General features: G+C 34.3%; 3 protein-coding genes across 4 annotated transcripts in view; 1 reads left to right on the top strand and 2 right to left on the bottom strand.

Annotated features, from left to right (window-relative positions):
- Positions 1 to 1,095: 1,095 nt before the first annotated feature.
- LOC127867556 (eukaryotic translation elongation factor 1 epsilon-1-like) lies at positions 1,096 to 14,638 on the bottom strand. The gene is made up of 6 exons (XM_052408826.1): positions 14,484 to 14,638; positions 7,778 to 7,871; positions 7,241 to 7,344; positions 5,375 to 5,470; positions 4,941 to 5,000; positions 1,096 to 1,424 (listed from the first exon to the last, which is right to left on the bottom strand). The coding sequence occupies exons 1-6, from the start codon at positions 14,568 to 14,570 to the stop codon at positions 1,341 to 1,343; spliced, it is 525 nt and encodes a 174-aa protein (XP_052264786.1). The 5' UTR covers positions 14,571 to 14,638; the 3' UTR covers positions 1,096 to 1,340.
- Positions 14,639 to 14,724: 86 nt separating this feature from the next.
- On the top strand, positions 14,725 to 23,167 carry LOC127867555 (uncharacterized). The gene is made up of 6 exons (XM_052408825.1): positions 14,725 to 14,892; positions 20,066 to 20,169; positions 20,364 to 20,436; positions 21,393 to 21,442; positions 21,737 to 21,890; positions 22,458 to 23,167. Exons 1-6 carry the CDS (start codon positions 14,781 to 14,783, stop codon positions 22,502 to 22,504), a joined length of 540 nt encoding a protein of 179 aa, XP_052264785.1. The 5' UTR covers positions 14,725 to 14,780; the 3' UTR covers positions 22,505 to 23,167.
- A 529-nt stretch (positions 23,168 to 23,696) lies between these two features.
- Positions 23,697 to 24,265, bottom strand: part of LOC127867551 (uncharacterized) — an 83,336-nt gene continuing 82,767 nt past the window's right edge. For both annotated transcript variants that reach the window (XR_008043547.1, XR_008043546.1), the window contains one exon: positions 23,697 to 24,078. The gene's annotated coding sequence lies outside the window, so the exon portion shown is untranslated. The remainder of the gene's footprint in view (positions 24,079 to 24,265) is intronic.

Raw genomic sequence — 24,265 nt, 5'->3', positions numbered from 1 at the left:
TTTCTAAGTTGATCACTTTACATTTCTACCGACTATCGATCTGAATTAACAAAAGGATGATGATTAAATAATTATATCTATGTCGATGATATTACAAATTTCTGCTGAATATCGTTTGAAATTAAAAGGTGATAATTCAGTTGTTTTTTACCCACAAACTATGCTATTGTAAAGCAATATGTCAATTAAATTGTATATTAATTTAGTATTTGCTAGGTTTCCGATTTTCATTTTTTTGCTGTTAAACGATATGCACAATTTGTTTTATGTGCGCAACACGTACAATTTTTCGGACTGTCGTTGTCGGATACATTATTTTTCGTCGATTATAATTTAATTTTTAAGTTCTTTAAAGAAGAAATAGTATTAAGAATACAGATGGGGTGATGCGGAAGGTGTGGTTTATCCTATTTCGAATTGTATTCACATGAAACTGCAATTGGAAAGACTATAAAACATAACAAATAATTATTAAGAAAGCATATGCTAAATGTCATATTTCAAACATAAATATTTATCTGGTCTGACAGTTTTATTAAGCTTATGTTATCTACTGCTTCATAAACATATTATCTTTGAAATACTTTAGTCTGTATAATATGATATTTACATCAAAATGGATTGAATATAGAGCTAGTAAAATTTTAGTTATTTATCTGTCGTGTCTATTATTACTTTGTTAATTAGAACTGCTGGAAAAATTAAGATACACAAAAGAAATACAATTATGTGTACTACAGTGGCATACTTCAATAATGTGATACACATATGTGTGTTGTAACGCCCTACATGCAAACCCTTGTGTCCGAGTCTCTCCACCTCTCCCTTGAGTCTCCTCACTTCTCCCTAAATCAGTGTCCAGGAAGGTCACTTCTCCCTAATTTGAGCCCAGCGTGAGCCCTGTTAATTAATTTTATTATTTGTCTTTAATAATGACAGTTTACATTTCTTGACGCAAACTATCTGTGATACTGCTTATTAGTGTTTGAAGTAATGTATTAAGTGTTCCGTAAATGTTATATAAGCTGCTTAGTTTAGAGAGGTAATCAGCCAGTGTTTTCCCCTGTTCAAACGCATGTAAAACCAAATGGATGATTGTGTTGAATTTTTTTAATAAATTCTCAAATTAAGATACAATTCACTAGCAAACTATTTTTACCAGTATATGGAATAGTTCATGCCTAGCTCACATAATTACCAACGCCAAAATTCTTAAGAAGGTTAGACTGAATGAAGTCTAAATAAGCGCTTAAATCATTATTATTAACATTCATCACAACCCTATTAACTGTCTATGTTTCTTAAATTGTTTTTGTCAATAAATATCAAAGAAGCAAACATCAATGAGCAGAGCCAGAGTAAAGTTTTGTTTTGGAGAACTGTACCCTCTGGAACGACTGGCGAATGGACTGGTCTTGTTGTATCTGAAACAGGACAGAGCACACTCACGTCGGGTATCAAAACATTTTAAGTATCTGATCTTTTTGAAAGACGACTAATTGACTGTTAAGATCTAAAATATGTAAATACCCAATCAGCATCTGGTATCTGCATTTTCAAAGGTGAGACATGCCCTTGTTTTGGTTTGGGATTGCTGCTTTTGTATCCTTATTATAATGAATTATTATTGTGAAAATCTAAATTTGATTCCTTAAAACATGTAAACATTTAATTTTATACAATATTTCAATTAGTTCTAGTTTTATACTCTGACAATAATTTAACATACAGTCAATGAAGTAAGTAATTGATACTTGTAAGTAAGACATAATAATTATCTACAGCACCATATAAGGTGACACATACCGGACTTATAAGTCTCATAAACTTAGTATGCTATCAATTCAGAAAGGCACATGACATTTATAAACATGATAGTAATTATTTGGGTCAAAGTCTTAAAAAACAAACAAGAGGGCCAAGATGGCCCTAGTTCCTTCACCTGAGAGGAGTCGGTTCATTCACTCTTTACCAAATGTCAAACTTGACCTAGATATTGTCCAGACAAACATCCTGGTAAAGTTTCATCATTATTTCATCTGCGAGTCATGATCAATGTACCCATGAAGTTTCATGATCCTAGGCGTAAGCATTCTTGAGTTATCATCCAGAAACCATTTTTCTAAGTTGAGTCACCGTGACCTTGACAGTCATTGTGTGAATACGTTTTTTGGCACTGTGACCTTGACCTTTGACCTAGTGACCGGATAATCAATAGGGGTCATCTGCGAGTCATGATCAATATACCTATGAAGTTTCATGAACCTAGGCATAAGCGTTCTCGAGTTACCATCCAGAAACCATTTTACTATTTCAGGTCACCGTGACCTTGACCTTTCACCTAGTGACCTGAAAATCAATAGGAGTCATCTGCGAGTCATGATCATTGTACCTATGAAGTTTCATGATCCTAGGCATAAGCGTTCTTGATTTATCATCTGGAAACCATTTTACTATTTCAGGTCACCGTGACCTTGGACCTAGTGACCTGAAAATCAATAGGGGTCATCTACGAGTCATCATCAATGTACCTATGAAGTTTCATGATCCTAGGCCTAAGCGTTCTTGAGTTATCATCCGGAAACCATTATACTATTTCCGGTCATCGTGACCATGACCTTTGACCTAGTGACCTGAAAATCAAAAGGGGTCATCTACGAGTTATGATCAATGTACCTATGAAGTTTCATTATCGTAGGCCCAAGCGTTTTTGAGTTATCATCATGAAACCATTTTACTATTTCGGGTCATCATGACCTTGACCTTTCACCTAGTGACCTGAAAATCAATAGGGGTTATCTGCGAGTCATGATCAATTAATCTATGAAGTTTGATGATCCTAGAAATAGGCGTTCTTGAGTTATCATCTGGAAACCATTTTACTGCTTTGGGTCACCGTGACCTTGACCTTTGACCTGAAAATCAATAGGGGTCATCTGCCAGCCATGATCAACGTATCTATGAAGTTTCATGATCCTAGACATAAGTGTTCTTGAGTTATCATCCGGAAACCATTTTACTATTTCGGGTCATCGTGACCTTGACCTTTGACCTAGTGACCTGAAAATCAATAGGAGTCATCTGCAAGTCATGATCAATGTACCTATGAAGTTTCATGATCCTTGGCATAAGCGCTCTTGAGTTATTATCCGGATACCATCTGGTGGACGGACGGACCAACATGAGCAAAACAATATACCCCCTCTTCTTCGAAAGGAGGGTGGGGGCATAATGAGAAAACTGCCCCCATTCCAGCAGCCATGTTATTTAACTGACCGGAACCATTTTTGAACTCAACTCTCGTATCAAGGAAACAAATGTTCTGAGCAAGTTTCATGAAAATTGGGCCAAAAATGTGACTTCTACTGTGTTCACATGTTTTCACTTTAAACATATAGAGAAAAATGCCCCGCCCACTGGCGGCCATGTTTTTTCACCGATCGCGACCATTTTCAAACTCGTCCGAGAAATCAATAAAACCAATGTTTTGACCAATTTTGATGATGATTGGGCAAAAATTGTGCCTTCTAGAGTGTTTACAAGGTTTCTCTATAGCCATATAGGGAAAACTGCCACTATATACATATAGAGGAAAATACCCCGCCCACTGGCGGCCATGTTTTTTCACCTATCTCGACCATTTTTGAACTCGTCCGAGACATCAATTGAACCAATGTTTTGACCAACGTTCATGATGATTTGGCAAAAATTGTGACTTCTAGAGTGTTTACAAGGTTTCTCTATAGCTAAATAAGGAAAACTGCCCTGCCCACTGGCGGTCATGTTTTTTAACAGATCAGAACCACTTTTGAACTCAACCAAGATATCATTAAGACAAACATTTTGACAAAGTTACATGAAGATTGGGCATGAAATGTGACTCCTACAGTGTTTACAAGGTTGTTGTTTTTTTTACCTAGTGACCTAGTTTTTGACCTAGCACAACCCAGTTTCGAACTCGGCCGAGATTTAATTGGGACAAAGCTTCTGACCAAGTTTCATGAAGATGGGACAAGAAATGTGGCCTCTAGAGTGTTTACGAGCAAATGTTAACGGACGGACGGAATACGACAGACAAAGACTGGTCACAAAAGCTCACCTGAGCAAATGGGTGAGCTAAAAAAACATTATATAATAAATTAAATAAAAAGGCAGTATCAAGTATTTCTGTTCATCAGATTTCTATGCACCATATTTTCTATCAATAATAAAATATTTATCACACCAATGCCTTACATCTAGCGAAAAATAGGATGTGGTGTGACATTTCAAGTCTTCAAAATTACGTCATGAGCAATGGCGCTTATTATTTCTACAGGACATTTTTTTGCTTTTTTTCGCTTTTTGTTTCTAGAATGTAATACATCTTTACATCAAATTGTTTGTTTTGTTCATTCTGATTTGTTGTTTTTTTACCCCCCCCCCCCCAAAAGACTTTATAGCTAGTAATGATATATATGACATACCACCTAACATTTACTAATATTAGCACCTACTGTCCTGATACCAAAAAATATCAGAAAGCTTAGTTTCAGCCTGATAGCAGCTCAAAGGTATTATAATTACATGTATACCAGTAGTTTACTGGAATGCATTATATGTACATATAACTTCTGACAGCAGTGAAATTCAAGCATATATTTACTGCAGTCCATTAAACTGCAAACCTTGATGTTCTTATAAATGCCATTAAATTTCTTAACATTATTGATTTGATAATTAATGAAAATAATAATAATAAGAATATTTGCATTGCTTTTTTGTCTTAAAATAATATTGAAATATTTTACATAAAAAGCTGTAAGTTTGCAAAAGTAATGTCTAAACTTACAACTTTGAACTCAACAATATTTTTATTAAATAATCTGTGAAAACATTAACACTGGCTTTATTTTAGCAATAGGAGTAAATTCTTTAAAACACATTTCCTTTACACTTACATTATCAAACCACCTGGACAAGTTAATGTACTTCTGTTTTTCGAAGAATGTCAAGCTTGCCTGAAAAAAACACACTAAAATAAAACGCTGACAAAAAGCACTGGTCAAAAAGAATGGCCAATAATATACCATTAAGCCAAATGTTAAAACCTGACCAGAAATATGGAGTTCATGCCAGTTAACTGTATAAAATGACCAGATAATGTGTCCAGGACGTAAAGGATTTCATGAAAACAACATTTCCAGGTTTTAAAATCATAGGAGTTACAACTTGTATTGTGTTCAAGAAGTTTGAAACTTGTAATCTGCTTTCACTTGTTGTTACAAGAATGCAACTAGTATCAATTCAACAATACTTTGTGATCAACCATATTGTGAATTTAGTAAACAGCGAATGAATAAGCTGTCATAGTGGTACATTTACCCTTTCTTACCAGTGTATTATGCAGTCCATAGTACAGGGCCAGATCGATGATGGAAAGCTGGTGGTTCAGAAAGTAAACTTTGTCGATGAGATAGCTATTTAAATCCTGAAAAAAAAACAAGGTTCTATAAACATGTTAAACAGAATATATGTCAAAACCATAAAAAATAATAAATGAAATGCCTCAAACAAAAATATGGCACATATCCTAGCATGTAAGAAGCATTAAATAAATATAAATGACAATAGCGTTAACATCTCCCTTTCCTAACATTCTATGGCTTCGGAAAACATGACAACCAAATATCAAAGCAAAATCCTAAAATATATTTTTATTAATCATTATCAGTAAACTAGTGGACAAGTGGGCAGTGATGACCCTAACGCGCTCACCTGTGTTCACAGACACCAATCGTTGAAGACTTAACCTGAGAGAACAGTAAGAGAACAATCGGATAAACCTATATCAGCAAGGCATGTGTACATAGGATGACCAAAACTCTAATTTTTTCTCAAAACTCTGCTTGCATCAAAAACAAGCTGTTTATGGCAAAATTTGTTAAGTGTGACCATAACCTTTGAGGAAATGAGACAGGTGATATACACTACACTCATAATCCTCATGTTTGTCATTTGTGGTAAGCTGTCTTAAAATTTAATGATGGAAGATACACTTTCATTTGCACTTGAAATGCGGCTTTTCTAACTCACTCCCACCTTTGCAACGCCACTTCTCCACATAGCTTCAAAACTTGCTATAGTGCTCCTCTACCACACTTCCACCTTAGCCACTCCACTTCTTTTTAAACCTCACTCCCGCCTCTAAAATATGAGTAATCTAATCACTTTACGGTCAGGGCGTTTTTATTGTAATTTTAATAGTAACTGTCTGAAAGATTTTTATTTAAGTGAAAAAAAAATGTTTACATGTATGCAGCATGGCCTTTCTCAACCATTATTGCGGCTTCTTGCATGCTGATGATCTTAATAATGATTGTATTATCTATAAGGTGAAATGTCTTTAAAGCTTTTAATGCTAAGACGAGGATATTGATCCTTGGTTTAGCTTCACTATATTATTAGCTCAGAAAGTTACATTTAAGTTGCAGTCGCTAAAACACGATTTTTGGCTAGAGAGGGTCGAATATTTCACCTCTAGCCACTGTTAAAAAACACAACAATTTGAACATTTCACGTAATAGCCCAAGCTTCTAACCTCTAGGGTAAGGAGGTATACCATCTTCAAAAGGGGGCAGAAAACAATTTTACCTAAAAAAAGCACAAATCATGAACACATGTTAACTTAATATTCATTAATAACATGTCTCACATGTTACATGTTAGCAATACTAATGACTAGAAAAGTAACAGGGTTTTCCTACCATATTAATTGTTTACCTTGATTTTGAACAGCTATGACCCAGATTGGAACACTTCCTAGATATTGTGAAGATAAACATTCTGACAAATGTTCATCAAGATTGAGGCATAATTATGGACTTTATAGAGTGGTAACAAGGTCTTTCTAAGATGTGACCTCCTGACCAACTTTTTGTACCCAGATGACCCAGAATCGAACTCAGCCAAGATGTTGTCTAAAGCAACATTCCTATCAAGTTTCATTGAGTCATCGATGTGGCATCCAGAGTTGTATCACATGTTTTCTAAGATTTTACATGATGACCTAGTTTTGAGACTCAAAACTCACCTAAAGCTATATAGTTTGCAAATAAATATTCTGACCAAGTTTCAAGAAAATAAATATGAATATGATAAAAAGGTGAAATATGATTACAAACAATGCACATCATAGGGTGATCACAATAACAACATTCAATTCTTGATCGATGCTCTACAATATACCAAAGATTTATACCTGAAGCACTGGAGACAGGTCATTTTTTGTTGTACATCTGTCTAACTGACAAGTCTTGTACTCAAGCCATTGGTCCACCACTGCCTGTTCTGGAGCACTGACACCTGGAGAACAAAGTCAGTGACAAAACAGGGTACAAAACATTAAATGCACAGAATCCTAAAAGCAGGTTAGCAGAATGTAGAAAATTAAGAAATTCGTTCATAACAACCAAACCTGTTAATATGTAAGCAACTTTAAAGATTCTCTTTATTAAGAGAGACATGTTCACAATTTTGGAACACATGTTCTGACCAAGATTCATTAAGATTGGCCAATCTTAGATCAGAGCTTTAAAAAAACTTTTGTACAGCCATATAAGGAAAATGCCTCGCCCCAGTGCGGCCATGTTTTTCAAGGAAATCGGTTTATTTTCAAGAGTGAAAGGCACTGAATCTGAGCTGAGATATAGAGCAGAGAAATTTGTCACTTTTTTTCCAAGTTTCCAATCCTCACAGGTCCCAATGGTAAATGGTTGAAATAGCTAACAAAAATTACCTATCAACTTGTGATTTTCTGCTGCTCTTGCGAGATGCTTCACGATTGTTGAAAACCCTTTTCTAGTTCCTGTTTTTCCTTTCATAACAGGTATCTGAAAATAACACCACAGCTTGTTTTTAATTCATACCAAGATTGAAAAGAACAGATATATTTTCAAAATATATTGACAAACAAAGAGATGCATTTCCTATATATGGCTTTACACACACCAATTTTATACTTGTTCATGCCATTTTCCTGTAGGTTTGTTGCTACATTAATTAATTTCAGAAGCTATACAAGCTTCAAATTCTCTTTATATTATGAGAATATATGCAACATTATGTATGAACATTAATTTGCGCATTGCAGGAAAAAAGAAACATGAATCTTTATGTGTTGAGTGATTAATCCTCTTTTGTAAACATTAAATGCACTGTTCAAATTCAAAGTAAAACTCAACCATATGGTCAAATGTGTACAAACGTGAAATAAATATTATGCCTCTTCATCGGTCTTTTAAAATAGAACCATAAAATCTACCTTAGATTAACTATTTTACCATGAATTTAAGATATTTGATAATGATGTGATTTATTGTGTTGGAGAAATATAGAAACAAATATAAACCTTAAATGTGTTGTAACGTTAAATAAAAAACACCAAGCAACTTTTTCTTCTACTGTCCAAAATTCAAATACTGAATTCAATTCAGTGCGCAACTGCCAGATTGTATAACTAGGGGTGAAAAGGTAGAGTACTTGATTGCTGTAGGCATTAGGCCAACAAAAATTCAAAAATTGATTCACTGAACATATTTTATTCAAACTGAAATAGTAATTTTACTTTTTTATAACCTTTTTTTTTATAATTAAACAAGTCTGTTTTATTGGTCATTCTTCTTTTTGTGAGCAAAATGGACAAATAAAGTGCTCAATAATTGCATTAACACAAACATTGCCATTTGTTAAAATAATTTTTGGCAAATATGTTATTAATAAAAGATTTGATGTTATAAGCATCCAATTGGGACGGGGTATACCCACTGAACATTTGAATATCTACATGTAGTCCAAATAATTAGACGTAATCTACCGATTACGTCTAAACGCCTAACGTCGTTTTCCTATAGCAAATTGATTTCAACTTAAACTTCAGTTTTTCTCGTTAAATCTTTGCTAATGCATAAAATTATCATTTATTAGACATAAATGTGAGCGATTACCTCTTAAATGTGTAAAAATTGTGCTTTTAAACCACTTTTGTACATTTTAAAAATAAACATACACAACACACCAAGTGTGTTTGTCGTTTATAGAATTACATTGAATTATCTTGAACGAAATTATTTTTTGAATAGGTTACACATAACCAATTGTTGTTGTACAACAAGCCACCTCACTTTTTAGCTTTCTGTACTCTTTAATTAAATGAAACATATATGTGTGTGTTAAAACTACCAGTTGTATGCATCATTAATTGTTGCGCAACGTTATGAAATGTATTCTTTAATTAAAATGTGTTTGACAGCAAACACGGAATAATACTTAGAGGGATCTTTTCACGTTTTGGTAAATTGGCAAAATTGAAAAAAGTTGTTTCAGATTCGCAAATTTTCGTTTTAGTTATGATTTTTGTGAGGAAACAGTAATACTGAACATTTACCATGGTCTAATATAGCCATTATACGCATCTTTTGGCGATTTAAAAACCTGAAAATTATAAAGCGTTGCAACGCGAAACGATTGAATAATTTGGAGAATTCTGTTTTTGTCGTTTAATTTAGTGAAACTACGAAGATTGCTTATATAAAGTTTAAAATAGGTCGCTTATACATACTTGGCAGGATGGCCGAGCGGTCTAATTGGTTTTTACTCCAGGACTCCGGGGGTAACTGGTTCGAGCCCTGATGCGGGCTACTTTTTTCCCCCTTTTTTAAAATTTTATTCTTGATTGTTTACTGGAGCTTTTTAGATCCAATGTTTATATTTATCAATATAAAGCATTTAATGACGAACTTCAAAACACGCCAAAAATCTGTGAAAAGGCCCCTTTAATATTTTTTTTTAAAGAATATATGGTAGGTGTTTATTTCGATCTAATACGCCATATGAGGCCCACTAGAACAACATATTTTCATAAGAAGTCAACAAAAAGAAAACAAAAATGCAGAAATACGCACCAGCCCTATGCTCACTCACACACACTCACAAGTAACATAAACGTACATGAAAAAATTTTAAATCATGAATAAAGGTGGAGAAGCTCATTATGAGTGAGAAATAATAATCATCGAAACATAATACTGATAATCGAATAGTTCATTAAAAGCGAAAAAAGTCTCCGACACTGTATTAATGGACATACACTATACTTAAATCCTTTAGATAATTAACCTTTTCTCGTTCTATCAACCAATTTAACTCTTGTGCATACTCCTTACTCTAAATGCAAATATTATCTTGGTTTGGGGATTTCAATGTCATTTCTGTGATCATGGAGTCTAAGTGCAAGACTTAAAAAAGTATGTTGTTTCGCTTGCGGTTGTTAAAGCCAAAACGGGGCTTGCCAGCTGGCACAGTTGCTGATATTCGGCTCTGAATACTTAAACTTATTCAGACCTTATTCTTAACCGTTGCGTGTTTTACGATATCGGATTTCAGGCGGGAATACAACTCAGTGAAACTATTCAATTTCTTATACAACATTTAGAATATTAACAGTTATTGAAATTAACAATATCAGCGACATCTTTTTAAAGACTAAACACCTTTTCAAGTATCGAATTTAACATGTCAATAAAATATATTAATACCAAAAAAGGTTTCATTTCATATTGTTCACATTAAACCTTTAAATGAAAGTGTCGCTTTAACTATTTTCCGTGTCTTAACTTAATAAGCCGCGAATCGTTTGCTAAAAACAGTTAACAAAAAGGGCTATACGTTCTAATTCTTAATGAAATACAAAAATAAGTATAACATAATTAATAACGTCCATAAACACACACGGCAAAATCAAAGTTTTAATGGAAAACTAATATGACATTCCACGTAAATTATTATTTTCGTCTAAAACGAATACTATATATAGAGAAACAATGTATTTATAACCGACCAATGAGGTAACATTATGCAACTTTCAATTTACACAGTGCTATATGGCAACAATATGGAATTTGAACAGTGGTAGTGTTTTAAGGTCTGGACTATCATTACTTGTAAGTTTGTATAAACATTCTTCTAATGCAATTAGTAAAATAATGTTTATATTTTATGTTTAATAATTTATTGCATGATTATTTTGAATGATTATATGAATTTGATGCCGTTAAAGCTTTCGACATGAATTCATGTCGGAACGATGCTATTGCAAAATAACGTTAAACGATATGAGGTCGATGTAAATCGACCTCATATTTATAGGAGTAATCTACATGTAATCTATTTTCACAATGTCAGGGGTGTCAAGACCAAGGGGAGGAATATTATGTCGACCGATTATGACTATGCGAGTGCAGAACGCAATTATAAACCTTAAAACAGACATTTAAATAAGCACTTTCTTTAACTTTATTACAAGATTAATTTATAGAAACTTTTTTAACTCCACGTTTAACATATGATATTAGATAAGCAAAGTAAACATTATTAATTGTGATCTAAAACAACATGTGCTCTGATCCCTGTGAACAATGACAGAAACTTTCAAAGCTTTCTGTTGAGCTCAATGTCTTTACCTTGAAAATATGGTAAACATGTTCCAGTGTTCAACTAACGACACTTTACCACAGGCTGCATAGTTCAAGATTTATTTACATGAAATTAGGGCTGTAACGAATACACTAGGTAATGAATACTATACGTATCACGAATACAGGTCGGCGAATACAAATATTTATTCACGAATATGAATTTCAATGAACAAAAGTAATACTGACAACTGGACATGACATTATATAGTATGAAACTATGGGTATTTGTCAATTTGATTCATTGAGTGTCATTGCATACTGAAAATATGAAATATAACACTTTGAAACAACAAAACACTGACTAGAACTGCTAAAACTTTGAACACAGCTCCATGTTTGTTGATAAGTTGCACTTGTATTTGCCTAAATAAACATTAAACAACATTCAAAATATTCTTCCAATCAATGTAGTAAATATTCAACTGGTGCCCTCCATTATTGTTGAGAATCTCACTGTGTAACATAGTAGGTGGGGTAAACATGATGAAAAACACCGGAATAAGGAGAAGAACATTTAAATATAGGGGTTTAGTGTATGAACCTTCATTTGAAAGGTAAGATAATGTAAGATGATAAAACTTTCAAACTCAAAACCGCGTTGATTGTACTCGCCAAATATTTGGTTCGGAAGGTGGTGTTTAACAAATACGATTCGTCCACAGCCGTATTCGAGTAATTCGAATATTTGAATGTATCGTTACAGCCCTACATGAAATTCACTGCCTAACCAGAAAAATCGATCTTCCGGACACATTCGGAAATTGGTATAGCTCTCTCAGTGCTCCAGCCAGCTTTTCAAAATAGAGGGGAGCTTCCCCAAAAAGGGCACATTGCACGCGTAATTTTGGAAAATAGGGCATTTGGTTATAAATATACTTAAGTATATACATCGGTTATACTATATACTTATTAGTTGTAAACACTTGTGCATTGGATAACTTCACTAATTGTATGCTGTTCCTCATTTTGTGTAATGAAATTACAATAAATATATTACTATCTACATTGGTGCTAAGGAAAACAACTTAGTAGCCAATTTCCTAACCGAATTGGGCTAGCGTCGGACTACACGCATTAGAGATATGTAGATATCATATTTCTTTCTGGTGTGTGTGTGTGGGGGGGGGGGGGGGATTTTGATGTTTTTTTATCACCTATCATCATTGTACTGCATGTTAATCTTTCAGGTTCCAGATTCAGCATCAGTGGCCTTTTAGAAGGAAATGAAATGATGACAACATGAAATAAATTCAGGGGTTTCACTGGGTCAAAAAAACGTTGTGACTGTAACTACTTAAATTCGTTGCTTTAAATAACTTTGAGCCAATGTTTGTCCACAATAATAATATTAATTAAAACAAAAATCTATATTGACAAATTTAAAGTCTAAACAATGATAAATGTCTCCATGAAGTAACATCCAGTCTGGAGATTAAAATGAAACATTGTTATTGTTAATACATGTAATAGGATATATTTATTTCACAACACGTTATTTCAACTTATGTCAACAACGTTGACAGTTTTGTTACGTCGCGAAAATATATGACAATATCAACATTACATTTTACTCGCAGAGTGATAAATCCTCCTTCCAAACAAGTTCTTTATTTGTTGAAATAACAACTGTCTGCCCCTATTCATGTTAAAATTCATCATGAATGAGGACAGACAGTGTTTTAAAGTTCAGAAATAAAATCCAAACACAAATATGTTTTCCACGCCTTAATTTCGGACTAAATATTAAACGCATATTCGCATTAAAAAAAGATGATTAATTTTCAAATGTTCATAGGTATTTTGAATTAAAATCACTATTTTTGCAAACAAAAAATTATAGCCAAAGAATTCAGAAGTTTAAAAAATTCAGTAGTGCTGAGTTTGATTTCATTCGAGTGTGATTGTGCCTAACCAAGCGTGATCTCAGAGATAATCTTTCACAGCATGTTACTATCGTCTGCAACAAAAGGCTAATTAGTGATCTGATAACAAACCATGGCCTTGGGGCTTGTTTGTTCACAATGTGTTGACTTAATACACCCCAGGCAGTCATGTTATCTGTGTATTCATGTCAATGTTTCTGGCGATTTATACGGCCTGAAAGCAGATTTAGAGATCAAAAAGGCATTTGACAGAAAAATAGAGGGGCGCTTTTTAAGTGGGCAAATTTTAGAGGGGCGCAGCGCCCCTCTATTTATTGCTAGCTGGAGCACTGTCTCTGCTTTAGATCCACTGTTGTTTCTATTCCCAGTAAGAGTTGAAGGTTTTTTCAATAATTTGTCAGTCTCCGAGATTTTGTGAGATTAATTCGTTCAATAATCTTCATTTTCGCTTCACAATGTTGTCATTTGCACACGAATCAGCAAAGAATTACCAAACAAATTTTGAAAGACAGACTTTTATTGGAAGATTGGGAAACGACAGCCAATGATATCGTTGGTTTAAAAAATGCTTAGGCAGAATCTACCACTGTATTATGCGGAGAGGTTTCGTGGGCCGAGAATATTTTGGGGCAATTTATTGAATATGACCACGGAATTGGTCTTTTTTTTTTAACTTCCGCGAATACGACCCCCAGACAACCCGATCCGCAGAAAATTCACTTATAATCTAAGAATTGGGAAATAGTAATTCAAAGTATTTTCTTGAAAATACATCAAATACATGAACATGTTGTTTAGAATCGCAAAAGCATCTGCTTCACTTTGCAATTTGGTTTAATTCAAGAGCACCCCCAAAAAACACACTCTTAGCTTCATAATAATAACGCAATATGATAGGTGCTGTGTAACCGCATTAATATGCCCCAATATACACAAACGCTCATTGTATATATTGAACATAAACAAGCGTTTAAACGCTCATGATAAAACGCCGCAATTTTTCCTGATTTTTTTTTTAAATTCTCAATTGATTGTCAAAAAAATAATATATTCACATTGTTTTTAAATAAAACAAGCCTTAAGTTACCTTCTCATTGCCATCATATGTGACTTTACCACACTTTACACCTAAATATGCGGCAATGCCGTGAATAGCATCGGCACTGTCAGCCATCTTGGAAGGGACCAGTCGAAACTTACACTTTTTATTATTATGAATCAACTAATATTTTAACATAAAACTGTAAATAAAATGAAAAATATATTTTTTAATAAAAATATTTTGATATATTATCAAGCAACTATATAATGTATATTTTTCATCCCTTAACAGTCACGTGTTTGTCATGTGATATCGACCGAAAGCCAAACTACTCTCAGTTTAATGATGGAATTAACAGCAGACGAAGCAGAGCGTTTGCAATTTATTAACACATTAGTTTTACGAGATGTATCCGCAGAGGAATTAAACAGAATATTTACTTTGGAATCAGACAGTGAGTAAATTGCTTTATAGATCATTATATAGAATTGGGAACTCGAAGAAAATATATTAAAATGTTGTGTATAAGTCTATAGATCTACAATGATTCAGACCTATTATATTACAAAATTATTATGTTGTTTAAAAATACAAAGTATGCAGATAAAGGTAAAGATCAAGAGCATATTAGCTATGGATTTGTAAAGTCAAACAAGGAAAACAGCTTTGAAAATTGCATGTATTTTTGCTATCAGAAATTGGCAAATGATTCCTCTGTGGTATTAAACCGTAAGTACAACTACTGCAGAATTCCTTAGATTTATCCTTTTTAACAAGGTGTCAAATGAATGGTCCTGCTTTCCACCCCGCTTCTTTTTGGCAACACTATGTACCGCTTGTTATCATATATCTTTTCATGTCAACAAAAGGTTTGTTTTGCAAATATTGCCCATATAGATCTAATTACATGTTATTAGTTAATGTATTAGTTTTAAACTTTAGCTCTTGTGAATAATTTATCAAACTACTTCTAATGACAACACAAGCATAACACTATCATTTTACATTAATATTTTTAATACTATTTTACCATTTGGTTAATTAACACTATAACATCATTATAATGTCCCAGCATACCCACACATAAGTTGCTGCAACCAATAAAGATCAATATGTCGAGTCAGCGTTCGTGTGGGAAAATCGCAGAGCATTTTCTTTACTGACATAAATCACCAAGTTACAGAGATTGATGCAGAACTTAATTAACTCTGACTTCAATATTCAGTGCGTTGTTTTGGGTCTTGGTCAGGGAACCAAGATACGCCGGAATGTATGTACCGTTAATATTGCGCGCGAACGAGACCGCACCTAGAAATAAAGCCCTTTTGTAATGAGCTTAAATGGATGCAACTGTATTGTTAAATACATACTTTATTATTATTATTTTTGTTTATAAAATGTATACCCGGTTAATCTATAGGTTTCGTTAGCTTATATTTCTGAATAAAGTGTTCATATCAAAGTCAATATTTAAATTTTCTATGTCATTCGTTACATTAAAAATTCTGTCTCGTGAACGATTTTATTTATTTTATAATACCCATTGTAAATTAACTTTAATCATAGTGTGCTCACGAGGCATTTAAGTAGATATATACATGTACATTTTTTGTGTGGAATACAATCCACCTTATCACGTTGTTAAAATATGTTACTTTATTGTATTCTTAAATGTTAACATATTTGTGGGAATTTCAATAGATATATACATCAACTTATTGGTAGTTTATGTAGGGGTTGCCCCCTTCGAGTTTTGGCTTGAAGATTATGTATAGATTGTCCGTAGAGTTTTGGCATGAAAACTTCACGGATAGTTTAGGTATTCATTGCCCTTAGATTTCCGGCTTGAAGGTAAGCTATAGATTTCCCGTCGAATTCTAGCCGGAGGACTTCACGGAATGTGATAGCGATTGATTTGAATTGATCCTTTTAATGAATAATTGGTTTGTGTCCATGTTCTTTGTTCACTTTAAACACAATAATATAACAATGCCTATACCTCTTAACACTAACATATCTGTAGCTGTAAAATTGCTATAAACGGTCGTAAATCGATATAAAGAGCTTTTAAGTTTCCTTTCAATAACATTGCATACAGGAAAAAGAGAGTAATTTGCTCTGTTGGTTTTATAGTTTCCAGTTATTTTTTATGGCGATCTTGTGATAAATTCATCAATATTTACAAACGTTTTCAGTTGTTTTGCAAAAAAAAGTCAATAGTTTTTATCACATTTTAATATCAACGAACTGCTACTTGACTGCCGCGTTTTGTTTGACTTTGTTATCGATTGTTATCGTGAACAAACGAAATATATCGACTCTGCATTTTAGATGGATACGTTTCCAAACAAAACGATTTATAGCATCCGATAATAATCAGCCATTTTGTACGGTGATCAAAATGTGCCAGCACATTCACTGTTATATTCGAATGGGATAAAAACACTGTTAATATCTTTTTACCGTGGACCGATTATTATTTTGTAACAAATATCATATATCTTTTATATGGCAAAGGAAGCATTCCTCTAATTTAGCTTTTTTGGCTCGTTGAAATTTTGCTGTAATTTTTTGTTTCATGTTATTATAAACAAAGTGCATTCTTAGTGGTTTAATCAGAACACGGTGACGAACATTTGACGCAATAAGTTTACGTCAATGACGTGTCGTTTGATGATGTTGAATTTGTATGCGCGTATGTTCTGTTTTCCCAGATGAATTTTGTGGTACTATTCTTACACCATGTTTTTGGACAGACACTTTTTTTTAAAGTCAATATATTTATGGTGGATTAATAGATGAATACTCAAAAACCACTATAAAAGATAGATAACGCTGCATTGTCCCATCGAACTGAAGTCGTTATCTATGTTACCTCTTCGTTTAGCTATCTCATACTGTTTCATGTAGTTAAAGGGAATATGTCACCAAAACATCGGTTCTTATTGGTATATACACGATATTGTAAGATTATAGAACTATTAATTATGCACTAAGACATTTTGTTTCATGTTCAATAAAATGATAAACAAATAAAACAAATTCAGCCAATATAATGCAAAACAAAACGAGATTTGATAAAATACTCGACAACAGTGTTGGACCAATTACAATCCAAATGTGTATCGAACCCACAACCAATAAGCCATATGAGGTTTGCCGCTGACTTCCATTTAACCAACTTTTGTGCTTGGTGAGAAAGTATGACGTATAGATCAAATATCAGTCTGTCGTCAAGACTAGAGGAAAACAAGGGGAAAACAAAACGTTATTTTTTCATATGCGAACGCTTAAACCACTTTATGGACTTATAATATGTATATTCATTCTTGAAATATAAATCAATAAGATTGTATACCTCTTAATGTAAGATTAAAAAAAAAATACTATCGTGGCATAGTCCTTTTAATACTCAGTCACCAATCATGCATTGGCTGCACACACTGTCTGAACTCAAATAGCCTAAAAAGCCCAATTCGTGATAACATCATGGACGTAACTTTATCGAAACCTTTTCGAATCTCAAAAGCCTCCTCTTGAAAATGCGTTACCCTTTGACCGTCTGCACTTTATTTGGTATTTTAGTGTTTTAAAGATTGTATTGTATATGCATGAACATAGTTTAGTGACGCAGTCTAAACCTAAAAAAACAAGATGTGTTTGTTAAACACAATGTCCCCCCTTTATGATGTTTGACCTTGAAGGATGACCTTGACCTTGTGAAGGATGACCTTGACCTTTCACCACTCAAAATGTGCAGCTCCATGAGATACACATGCATGCCAAATATCAAGTTGCTATCTTCAATATTGCAAAAGTATTCATCAAATAAGTGACTTGGGCCACATATATTTGACCTCTGACCTTGATGGATGACCTTGACCTTGACCTTTCACCACTCAAAATGTGCAGCTCCATGAGATGCACATGCATGCCAAATATCAAGTTGCTATTTTCAATATTGCAAAAGTATTTATAAAATAAGCGATTTCGGCCACATATATTTTACCTCTGACCTTGAAGGATGACCTTGACCTTTCACCACTCAAAATGTGCAGCTCCATGAGATACACATGCATGCCAAATATCAAGTTGCTATCTTAAATATTGCAAAAGTATTCATAAAATGAGCGATTTTGGCCACATATATTTGACCTCTGACCTTGAAGGATGACCTTGACCTTGAACTTTCACCACTCAAAATGTGCAGCTTCATGAGATACACATGCATGCCAAATATGAAGTTGCTATCTTTAATATAACAAAAGTTATTGCAAAATGTTAAAGTTGGCGCAAAGAGACCAACAGACCAACAGACAGACCAACAGACAGACAGACAGACAGACAGACAGGGCAAAAACAATATGTCTCCCACTACTATAGTGGGGGACATAATAATGTTTTATTAGTGTAAACGATATCGTGGTAATGGTTTTGTATTATAATGGCCTCGTTCCTATACCCTGATTACGGATTATTCAAAACTGACGAAATCATATTATGTGAATTGTTGGTTTTTATTCCTCACTGAGTGCGGTTAAAAAACGATTGAAACCTGTACCTATTTGTCAAATGTTACATTGTATACTTTAGGGCCTCAACAATACTTAAGATAAATTAAAATGACAGTAAGTAAATAGACAATTAATACACTATTTATGAAAATGAAACGTTTTTCCAAAAGATAAATGAATACACGTACATGAAACTTATATATCACACTACTGTCAATCATAAACAATAAAACATCAATGTCAACGGACAAACACACATGCGAATTTTTGTTCTCAAATTAGTCCGCATTGCTAATTGTTTGTTCAGTTGTTATTTGGACCACAATGAAAAATTTGCTGAGCCATGTTGTAACGTCTGTGTAAGCGAACGTCCAATATGACTCTTACCGCCAAATTGTATCCAAGTGATAGGTTCCAAGTGATAGGTTCCGTTGCCTGGTTAAATTATCGCACTAGTTCCTTTACCATACTGGTTTTATTACGTTGTTAAATAAATATTGGTTCCATTACGTGGTTCCCATACTGGTTCCCTGACCGCACTGGTTCATTTACAGCACTGGTTATGTTGCTGCAGTGGTTCCATTACCTTTCAGGTTCCGTTGCAATACTGGTTCCGTTACCGTAATGGTTCCTTTGCTGTTGGTGGTTTCCTACCGTACTTGCTCGGGTCGTGGGTTTAAACAAGTCCGTTCCCGTACAAGACTTGTAACCGCGATGGTTTCATTACGGTCCTGGTACATTGACAGTGGAAAATCCATTACTGTATTGTTTAAGTTACTTTAAGTGTTTCCCATACCGTACTGATTCCATCATTAAACTGAATCCGTTACCGCACTGGTTCCATCAGCTTTCTGGTATCGTTACCGTACTTGTTGTCTCACCGTGTTGGTTACGTTACCGTGGTGTTTCCATTACTATTCTTATTCTGTTACCGCACATATTCGTTATTGTATGTGGTACCCTTACCGCACTAATTCCTTTACGTATGGTTTTCGTTACCGTTTTGGTTTCATCAACCTGAGTGATGCTATAACGGTATAGTTTCCAGCACCGTTTTTCCAATTACCTAAATGGTTCCTGTACCGTGCTATTTACGTTACTGTGCCGTTTTAGGTTATCCGGATGACGAGGCGGCAAGCTACAAGATGCTCGTGTACCGCCACACGGAGGCGCCCGACCTGATGCTGGGCTGCTTTCTGGACGGGGATCTCCTGGGGGTACTTATTAATAACTCAAAATGTGTTTTCATTCAATGTTATGGATTTGCGTTGAAATATAATCGTCCCAAATTTGTTATATTATTATCCTTTGGAATCCTAATTCAATTATAAATCAACATATTGCGAGAATATCAATACGAACGAACTCTTTTCCCGCCTCGATATCCCTAAGATTCCGCTCTCCATTCCAGTTTATCTGCGCCACGCGTTACCACGGTAAAAGACTGGCGACCGAGGCCATGAGAATGCACATCCCCAACGGAGGTGAGTCACACGTGCAATGCTCGAGCAGCATTTTCACGCGTTAGGCATTGATGATTGTAAAGTTGAAATTCAGCTGTATATACTTCTATAAAGCATTTATAGTTGTTTTGTGATGTACTATTAGTATTCTTCGGCGGAAATACATGCATTATGACTATTTCTTTTATTCTTCTATTTCTTCTACTATTTATTTGTATGCACATTACACAGATCTATCAACAAAATGTTTATTGAAATACGTTTGATACGGTAAAGACAATTTTCTAACTTTACGAATTAACAGGAACGCAAATTTAATGTTGTCATTGCAAAATAAGTTAGGTAGCAAGAAAATGGTTGTTTTAAAATGCATCTATTTGTAAAAACACAACCTTGTCTTTCTTTTTTTATGAGCAACCTGCGCCGCTTATTATCATCCCGCCATACAAGTGTTATGCCCACATGGGGTATGGAGGCATTCAGCTTTACACTTGTCAGTCTGTCTGTTCGCAACGAATCTTGCGTATTAAACATCTCTTTGAAAATCATCTGGATTGCTTAAACGTTTAGGCCTACAGCTGAATGACCTACATATGAAACTGTGTGTGGCTTTTATGTAAAAACTATTGTATAGAACTTAAGTCAGGCCGCAACATATTTTGTCAGAATTATGACCCTTGGTGTTTTTCCCCATTTATTTTATGTAGTCGCCTAATTTAGTTATGTTCAACTTCTCTTTGTGATCTTGGTGGATTTCACTCTAACGTTCACATTTGAATGACCTCAACGTGTGGAGAATCGTACAAAGTGTGTTGTGGTACATTTATTATGTCGATTCTTATTACGATATTATTATAAATTAACTTATTGATTCTATACATTAGTAAACTGAATCTGGTCCTTAAACATGTCGCAGTACGTCAAATGACAGACAAAACCAGTCCTTATTTATTAAGAAGAGGGAACTCTTTTTTCAGAAAGTGTTTGCATCCATTCCGTAGTAGTGAGAAAAGACCAGCGAAGACAGGTGAACAATTTTATAATAGAACATTAGTACTTATGAAGTGAAATAGTTTATAAATTAATCATGCGTGGTGATCGAAACCTAGTTCTAAGACGCAAAACAGGACTTCTGTAGAAAGATAACATAATTATGAAAGTATTCTATGTTGTCAAAGAAACAATGATGACTGAATGATTGAATATTAAAAAATATAAGTATATATATTTATCTCATGTTAACAATGCCTTTAAACGATGTTGGTGATTGTATAATATTATATTATATAATTATATTCATATATTATTTTCCCACTTGCAGGGTATAGCATTGCTCATGTTACGCAGTTTTGTGGAACGTGTACGGCGGGAACAGCGAGATGTCGCACGCGTGCTTCTAATATGCAAGTCCAACCTTATCCCGCTGTACACGCGTGCAGGGTTCGTGCTCAATGGCAGGTCCGATGTCGTGCACGGTAAGTCACGTAATCTCCGCGTTGATAGCATATGCCAAGAAGTACAAACCAATATAAACACTAGTGATTTTGCTTAAAACCAACATATGCGTAATGTATGTAGTGTATAACTGATAGGCACTTGACTTGATATGTTATGGTATCCATCTTTCACTTAATATATAAATATATTCAATTTTCAATCAAGGAGATGCGTATTTAATGTAGTCAACGTCGTTAATTTGAAAACACCAACATGTTGACCTTTTTCTAAGCCATCCATAGACAACTGAACATAACATGCACTCTGCACAGTTATTCAAAACATGTGTTCATATAAGAGTATTGCTTGCCTTTTGAACGAAACATGTAATACAAGTACATCACACTACATGTGTATAAGATAAACTCAAATTATATTCAGTTCAATTTTAACCATGCTGTTTATTTTTAACCAATTCGTTTACATATTTTGTTTTTTGGATGACACACATGTAAATAATAAAAACACATGAATAAAAACACTGTTCTATATGAGTTTTGTTTAAGAAAACCCTATGTCCTCACAACAGCCTGTCATAATTTCAGGAAAGGACCCGTGGTACGAATTTCAAATAGACGTCTCCAATGGATGACAGCTGTAGTCCCTTTTTAATTGCTTCCCTATTGTCGTCAGTCAGTCTTGGCCAGAACTAGTTCATGCACATATTCTTTATAAAAAAAACACTGCGCATGTCAGAACAAACGAAAAGCCCACTTGGTATCCAGAGAAAATATTTGTACTTTAATTTTCTTATGTTACAACAAATTGATCAGTTGTTCCACAGCATTAAAACTGATACATACAATTTTCTTAACGATTTTTTGGTTGCGGCTAATCCGAAGAACATCTAATAAAGGTGTTGTGGCCTCAACGTCCATATGCTGGAAAGGACTCCACTTATATTGAATTAAGTATGGTCCGTGGGGGAACCTTTTGCTGTTCTCCGCGGCCCCGCCACTGTTACAATGGCAACTATGGGCCTGCTGTTAACACGCCGAAGTCGTGTCTGAAGTTGTTTAAATGCTGTTGTGTACGCATGTTGTTTAAAAAAAATCTACATGATTTTTAAAAGTTGAGAGTCATAAACACATGACCTTATATTGTACTAAAAAACCACGGTATTGTATTGTTTTAATTTATTTGTTGTTGTTATATGAAAAACTATACACTTATTGTTTGTACTTTTATTTACATGTTGTGCGAAATTAACATAATAAATCCAAATCATTTATTACAATAAAAATTATAAAACATATATTTATGTTATTCAATTGTTTCATGTTTCGCAGTTGTTGTTGTGGTTGTTTGACAAGGGGTTTGATGTGGAAAATACATGGCAGACAGACATAAAACAATAGATAGCGGTATGCATATATTTGTCGCGAAAAATATACCTAATTTACGAGATAACACATGTCAATCCTGATGTAGGTTGAAATTGCTTTATATTTGATTTTGTATCAAATACTATACTATTGAGCTAACACGTGACCACAACTGGAAAGAAAGGGGCGCCCTTGTTTATAACATTGTTTACACTTTAACCCAGATGAAAGTTGCGCAGGTATGCACTCACAAGCCTAATATTTATACTAAAAACAATCCTTTGACAAGAACTCTCTGTAACCGCGTAATATATGTGCTATGACGGTGAATGAGCTTAGGGTATGCCATAATTTGGGTAACTTGTGTCAATAGGACTGTATTGCACGTTTATGCGATGTACATGTTATACATTGTTTCAAATTATAAACGGATTTATTGTTTACTCACACAAAAACAGGTCACATAAACAAATATTTAATGGAACTGATAACAATTATATACAATGCGCATTATATCAAATAATCGTAACACAACCATCACAATCAACGTTACAAATGTGTATGAGGTAACAGTATACTGCGTATAATATTTTGCCTCTGAACAAATCAAATGACCTGATAAGGACATTTCGTTATGCCGGCTTGACACATAACGATTGTTCATTTTCTCACGAAGAGTCACAAGGTGCTTCCTCCATTCGCTATCGGTCCATTTCGATATTTTCCAGTATTTGCCGTGCTTCTTGTCCACCATATCTGCGGCGTGTGAACAGATACAAGCCTAGAACGCCCAGTAGTACGCCTATACTGAACGTCGCCACCGCCACACCGGCGGTAAGTCCTGAAATATTAGGAACTAGTGGTTTGGGTCAAATAAATATCCGTAGGGAATCATACATACTGCTACCGGTAGCTAAAAAACATGGAGTCGTAAACACTTTAGATTATGTGAGGCACAGATAGCCCTATAGATCACGTTTTCCTTTACATTCATTATTAAATACATTACATTAGGACATGCATGTCCT

The sequence above is a fragment of the Dreissena polymorpha genome, chromosome 2, assembly GCF_020536995.1.
Source record: "Dreissena polymorpha isolate Duluth1 chromosome 2, UMN_Dpol_1.0, whole genome shotgun sequence".
NCBI classification, from domain to species: Eukaryota; Metazoa; Mollusca; class Bivalvia; order Myida; family Dreissenidae; genus Dreissena; species Dreissena polymorpha.
The sequence above is the reverse complement of the archived record's forward strand: the minus strand, read 5'-3'. Positions and strand labels throughout refer to the sequence as shown.